Source organism: Aptenodytes forsteri, unplaced genomic scaffold, assembly GCF_000699145.1.
Source record: "Aptenodytes forsteri isolate BGI_AS27 unplaced genomic scaffold, ASM69914v1 Scaffold212, whole genome shotgun sequence".
NCBI lineage: Eukaryota > Metazoa > Chordata > Aves > Sphenisciformes > Spheniscidae > Aptenodytes > Aptenodytes forsteri.
The window spans coordinates 1683592-1690739 of record NW_008795487.1 but is presented as its reverse complement, the minus strand read 5'-3'; the positions used below and the strand labels follow the sequence as shown (position 1 = coordinate 1690739).

Here is a 7148-nt window from a genome sequence, read left to right as displayed (position 1 = left end):
TGTGGGTGTGTGTGTACATTTTTTTTTACACACACACACACACCACCCCCCCACCCCCAGTTCTTGCTATTTTGTTCTGGGCGTGAGTATTTGAGCATCAATTTAAACACGTTTTGCTCACGATATAAAACTTTGGAAATTAAGCACTCAGCCACATAATGAGATGCATTCTGAATGTGCATGCAATTATTCATTATTTCTCCTGCTGAATACTAATAAGGTGAGGTCTGCTGATGGTCATCTTTTGAATAGGGGAGCAGACAAAAGGAAGCTAGAAGCTAAATGCCCTTTAGGAATTATATTCTTTGTTGGTATAAAATAATTTTGGGAGCATATTTAGCTTTGTTTCTAAAGGAAATTGTGTGTATGTGATTGCATTTTTGTCTTTCCCTCTAACTTTTGAATCCACTTATTCTGTGGCGTTGGCTTGCAGGGTCATTAGATGCCTGTTAAGCCAAGCCAACTGCATCCTCTATCTGCTCTTTGTCCAGTGGAAGTACCATGTAGTGGAAGGGGAAAGAGGAGACAAAATACAAAAATCTCTATGAAATTAGAGCACATTAGTTCTGCTGCTGACAGGAATGTGTGCTCGTTATAACAGCAGATTCTTGCCAAATTCTGTTTGAAATGTGTTTTGAGTTTTTAGGTCTGAAATATCTCCGTATCGTAACATCTATATTTGCCTTTACTAAAGCTTGTGACTCAGCCAAAGCCCTTGAAGCTTTTCAGTTTGATATTGGTGTTTTTAAGGTCCTTAATTTACCAGTTAGAAGCCTGTGGTGTTCCCTACAAGAGCTAATGAAATAAGTGTTAAGAAACCATTTAGTATGTTAATTTTTTTTTTTTTTTTTTTTTTTATCTGTTAAAACAGGAGAAAACGTGCCTTTGGACAGGCTACCTGTCTTAGACTCATGTCCGGTTACTGTTCTGGCTGTGGCTGAGATGGTTTAAGAAGCTACTGTCTTCAGCTGCTTGTTTTGTCCCCACAGTTTTGCTGGCATACCTAAATAACGTGTCACTTCTTAACTGTGTTCTGTCAAATGATCTGGGTTAAATGCTACTGGTATTTTTCCTTCTAATGCAGAGAACTTCTGGCAGGAGGAATTAAGAAGTGAAGGCATGTAGTTACGTTAGTTGCTGAGGGGAGGGAGAGATGTGATAAATTTTAACAGAAGATGGTAAACCCCTTACCTGTCTCGACTGCAGCCAGAAACGTATCTGACTGTAGTTGTCAGTTAACAAGTATTCTGCTAATGGTAGTTTGAGAATTTAAACTTGTATGGTAGGACTTCAACTCTTATATTGTAGGTAAGGATTAGGTAAATAATGTGAAGGATTAGGTAAATAGTGTGTCTCCACCCTTCATAAAATAACTGACAAAGCAAAGCATTGGGAGGGGTGGTTAGCATCAAGGGCTGGCGTAGTGGCATATGAACAGTTTTGTTTAAAGGGTTCCCTGTAACCTTCTCAGATGAAATTTGAATCGTTACTATTAATAAGCTATTCTCTCATTAGTCTATTTAGTTCATCGGTAGTAAGTGTTGTTCAGACTTGAGGGTTTATTGAAATCAATTTCACCGAGTTGATTCCCAGATATATTTAAATGTTTCTAAAGATGAACTGAATTTTTGTAAAGATAAATTTACTTATGGAATAAGAGAAGATTTAAAGTGAGGAAGTGTACACAGCTATGTCTCACTTAAAAATAGTTCTACTTTTAATAAAACAAGGTAGTCCTTGGTTCAATTTTGAGATGTCTGAGTTATAGGACTACTATAACCTGTTCCAGCCTTAACTATGCTTTGCATATGAACTTTCTTTTGCATTCTTGAAATACTAAAGAAAAATGTATAAAATAGTTAAAGAGTGGATTTACTTAATTTTGGTAGAAAGCCTAACTAAAATTGTAGCCATTTGAGATTGTGAAGGCAAGGTGAGAAGGGGGAAAGAAAAAAATTTTATTATAACTAAATTTAGTAAACTTAAGTTTATGCTTCATGTAGGTTATTTTTACATGGTTTGAATCTTGGTGAGGCTGAATCATGTTTTCCATTAGAAAATGGAAAAATATTTTTGCATGCGATGTTTAAGTATTTGAAAATGTATATTGTAACTGAACAGTTCATATTACTAGTTTCTAAATATAAAGACTTTGTGATTTTTAGGGCTAATCACTTGAAAATTGAATTCTTTTCAGCCTTTTTTCTTCATAAAAAGTGAAGGCAGAGTTTTAGTTGATTCTTTTTATAGCTTTTGTATTGTCTTAATTTGACTTTGTTGATGTTGACTTCATTGACAGGAAAGCAAAATAACTTGCTTTTAAAATCTCTTACTTCAGAAAGTGCTATTGTGAGGTTTTGTTTTGTGAAACATTGCATAGTCCAGGGAACTATGGACTGTTTTTGTATTAAAACAGAATTGAACCTTTGAGGTATTTAAAACCTACAATAATGTTAATTTATTTGTCAAATGAGCCAGTTGTCTATCAGATCATTGGGTAGGATGTTGAGTATCTTGCAGGTTACCCTCAGTATGTGTTGCTGAACCATTAGGAATTAATTTTGTAGGTGCTGCTATGAAGCTATTTTTTTTTTTTTTCTGCACAGACCCAATATCATGTGTGTATGCTATGTCCAGCTTTAAAACTGGTACCGCTTGATGTGCATACATTGTATGTGCTTCCGTAGGATTCTGTTTTCTATGCATTCAGAGTTCGTACAGTAGTTTGTGTCACCTATTGCATCAGAATGGCTGGATGCTGATAACAGCAGTACTATGGTTGATTGAAAGTGGTTTGAAAGGTATGCAGTTCTGGACATTTAGGGAAACTTCCTCGTAAAGTAATTGCTGGAGGATTCTAGGTGGTCTCTGCCTGTCCTAAGTGTTTCTTTCCAGTAGTCCCCATGACATGTGTTTAATAAGCATGTTATTGTGAAATGAAGGGCTTTTTCATCTGATTCTTCAACTCTTAGAAATAATTTTAGAGGGGGTCTGCATTTAGATAACTTGCCAGTCAGGAAGGAATGATGAATGCCGTAGCTCTGTATTACTTTATAGACTCTGCAGAGTCTGGCACCTAGTGCTTGATTTCTGTAGCATCAAACATAGACTCTCTCTTCCCCAAACATAAGCGTTAATTAAAGTGCCTTGTTTTTTCTTCATTGACTATTTCTTTACTTTTCCTATAGATACATGAGACCATAATGTGGGGAATGAATCTGCAGAACGAAATCAGTTGCCAGAAAGAACAATGTTAAGAAAAGCCTCTCTGTGAAGTGGAGAGTATGGTCATTTGTTACTTCATTATTGTATCCTGGTGGTATTTAAAGGTTGATAGGGCTTTAGTGTTCACAAAGGGAAGAAAAAAACCACTCATTTTTATCTCTTCTGATGGTTTGTGTATAGGGATCATGAAACTGGCATGTCAGTATTGACCATGTTCTGTTGTGATACTCTGAAGTGCAGAAGCCACGTGCTGCAAGATGGTTTTTTGTGTTTTTGCTTACAAAATAAAGATTAAGGCATACCTAAGATAACAGCAGCAGCCTCAGAACACGTAGTTTATATTTTGTAGAAGTTTTTACTTCAGTGTTCTGAGTAATGCTAACACTTCACAACTGAGATTTTTCTCTCAAAATTGTGGTATTTAATGAAACAAAATTTTAGTTGGATCAACCTGGAGGTATACTGGAGCTTCAGGCTGGGTACTGATACAGTCATCCATTAAACATTCTGAGTAAACTTCTACATGGCCATAATGTTAAGGGACATTATAAAAGCCAAACCAAACAAATCAAACATGCCTTTGGCAGGTGTCTGTTTTATTTATGTGTTACTTTACATTGTGATCTGAAGTAGCTGTATATATTGTTGATATTCGATTGTGCTATAGTGTTCTTTAGGGAATTTTGTAGCGCTAATATTAAGGACAGCGTGGCTTTTTTGTCATATTTCTTGTTGGTTTTGTCATATTTCTTGTTGTTTGAGTCAAGGTATGAATGTGTATAATAGCTGCTATTGCTTTTGTCTAATTTTTTTTTTAAGGTCTAGACTGCAAGGAACACTTTTTAATCTATTCTTACTTGTTGAAAAAATAAGTTGTTCCTCGTAGTCAGGTGGAAAGATGTAAATTGCCTCAGGGAAGGGAATCTAACACATTATGAAATGATGAAATGTGAGTAGCAGTGTTGAAAACAGGCTGGGGTGATGGCTGACAACAAACCCTAAGTGACTGTGCAATGTGATCTGGTGGCAGAGTTGGCCACTTGAATTCTCTGCTGGGTATGCAAAGATGCCTTGCAGAGTGGGGACAAAACTTTGAAATACTTTATACAGTTACAGTTGCAAAAAAAGTTGTGCCTCATTAGATACAATTTTCAACTCTAGAGGCTACCATAAGTGTGTCTAAATTCTGTAGCTTGGAGGCAGCTGTTCCCAAAAATGTGTTGGTTTTGTGTTTGGTTGTGGTTTGGTTTTTTGTTTTGTTGTGGTGGTTTTTTTTTTTTTTTTTTTTTTTTAAGCTTGTGTCCATCTTCTCACAAACACTGTTGCATACATGCAGACACATGCTTTTTTCGTAACCCTTAGTCAGGTGTCCGTTAAAACAAAGGTACTTCTGTGTAGCAGCCAGGCAACAAATGTGGTTGGCTTAGGGACGAGCACAGTAATTCAGGGCAAAGCAGAGTGGGGTGGCCAAGTGATCAGACTGTTAATAAAGGGACAGAAAAGAACCCTTCTGAGAATGCACTTTGTTGACGTTTGTTTATTTTAAAGTGTTGTGGTTTTTTTGTTTGTTTGTTGACACTGTACTTGTTACTATGTATTACTAGATTCCTAGGACTTTGGGCTGTTGACTGCTTTTTCTGGTTAGTGAAGAATTAGTTCTCTAGTGTTGGTACATAAGTCAGATCTTTTATTTGCTAATAGTACTTGCAAGCATCTTAAATTTCTGACATTATTTGTTTCAGAAGCTTAGCAGCTCTTGGCAGTGATCCTAGAGCTTCTGAGAGTAGTTTTATAACTTCTGAGAACCTTAAGATAATGTGTATCAGCGCAAAATGAAAGCATATCCTTGTGGGGACTTGCAAGGTTGTTGCCTACGCTTAAGAGAAGTCTGACTCCGAGGTCTGATAATTACAAGAATTTGCTGTCTAACTTGTTTTTTTGAAACGCATAAATATTTCCTATGACGTTTTAATTTCAGACATGAAATATGAAGTTTGTTCACATGTGTTCACACAAAACCAGTTTTGATGATAACCTTTGTCTAAACACCTGTTAAGTATGATTGTGATTATGGAATACTGTGGATTAGAAGTGTGCACGTTTAATACGGAAACAGGGAGTTCCATTGGGCTTTGAGGTTCAGACTTCTGGTCAGTTCACAGTTTTCAATTTGTCTTGATTTTTCTTGATACTGTATATAACAAAGATGAACACCCATAAAATGATACCTTTCTCTGATTCTCAGACGTGAATGAATTGAAGGAGTGCCTTCATGTACTAGTGAAGGAACAGCAAACTCTGGCCACACAAACTGCTACAACAGCTCTTTCAGCTATGAGACTAAAGCAGAGGCTAGTTATCCTGGAACGATATTTCATTGCATTGAACAGAACAGTTCTTCAGGAGAATGTCAAAGTTAAGTGGAAAAGCAGTAGTATTCCTCTGCCTGCCCTGGATAAGAAAAGGTAACAACACATGCATGAACAGGTTAATACATTAGGAAGGTCATAGAAAGGTTATCAACCTATGTGTGAGAGCTTAATGTGATTTCTTCCTCCTTGTGAAACACAAGAAATAAGAAGAGTTTCTTTACTGCTAAAGATGGTTTTACGTGGTGTTATTTGCCACGTGGTTTTCCTCCTTGGCTGATGCTTGCTTATAGTGTCTCTGTTCATACTGGTGTTTTTTAATTGTAATACATTGCTGTAGATATTATTCTTCGAGCTATAACTATACTTTTATTGACATATTACTTTTGTTCTACTCAGCTAGAAAGAATGGAGAAGCCTATTTCAGAAATGATGCTGATGGAGGTTACATAGTTCTAACAACATTAATATATTTTTTGTCAATATTTGCTCAGGGCACATAACAAATTTAAAAATACAAATACATAAAATTTGAACATAGTTTCCCTTAGCTTGGGTGAGAAATGATGGAATCGTACCTTTTATACGAAACTGTTCCCAGAGAACTAACTGAATAAGAAATCGTCTGAGTACTTTACATGTCTAGATAGCTTATTGACCTAAAAATAGAAAAACCTATCAGATGAGGCATTGAAGAAGCTATTCAGTAGCTGAACAAGGTTGCTGTCTGACAGAACAAGCGATTCAACCAGGGAAATTTTTATGTTAGATTGTCTCTAGCTTCAAAAACGAAAGGAGACAGTAAGTAGATATTATGACTAGTTATTACAGGATTGGAGTTCTGACAATGATATCTTTATCTCAGAATAGTCTGTTCTCTGAATTTTTTTTCCAGTTCTGATTAAAAAGAGCGCTGATATATTTAAGTTACCAGACTGCTAGAAGTGCCAGTTTAAACTTTTTCTCTCTTGAAAAAGTCCTAAGCAGTTGACTTTCTTTTGATGTGAGATTAAAAAGAAAACAGAATTGTTGGTGTCTTTCTGAGAGAAGGCAGAAGGGAATCTCCTGTCGTTAAATACAAAGGAAAGCTTACTTAAAATAATGTGATCATTTGCATAAAAAGAAAAGTTAACAGAAGTATGTGTGAGTCCAGTGGGTATTAACAAAAGTTCAACCTATCTCTTTTCCTTACACACACCAATAACAGAAGCTGCAAAGGGAAAGTCGTAACATTGACACTTGAATGGAAAGATAAGAAATGACAAAATTGATGAAATTAATTATCAGTAATTGAAGAGTCATTAAAAAAATAGCCTATAAGCATAGTTTATGCAGTCCAAATTAACTAGAAGTATAAAATTCCTGAGTAAATAATGAGTACATGAAGTATCTTACGTCTGTGTATTTTGAATACACCATCATAACTTCACTCTGAGTAACTGTAGGCACCTTACTGATGGCAGTCAATTATGCCAGTCTAGTTTATTTTTTTTCTCTGTGAAGCTTTTTGATGTTGAGGGTTTAATTGGTTGTTCTTTGAAGCAGCTGAAATTG

The 7148-nt window shown here is 35.9% G+C and overlaps 1 protein-coding gene across 1 annotated transcript in view; it reads left to right on the top strand.

The window, feature by feature from the left end:
• Nucleotides 1-7148, top strand: part of HERC2 (HECT and RLD domain containing E3 ubiquitin protein ligase 2) — a 118285-nt gene that overhangs the window by 24311 nt on the left and 86826 nt on the right. Inside the window, exon 4 of the mRNA XM_009281370.1 lies at nucleotides 5471-5690. Coding sequence (XP_009279645.1) covers nucleotides 5471-5690 — 220 coding nt within the window. The remainder of the gene's footprint in view (nucleotides 1-5470; nucleotides 5691-7148) is intronic.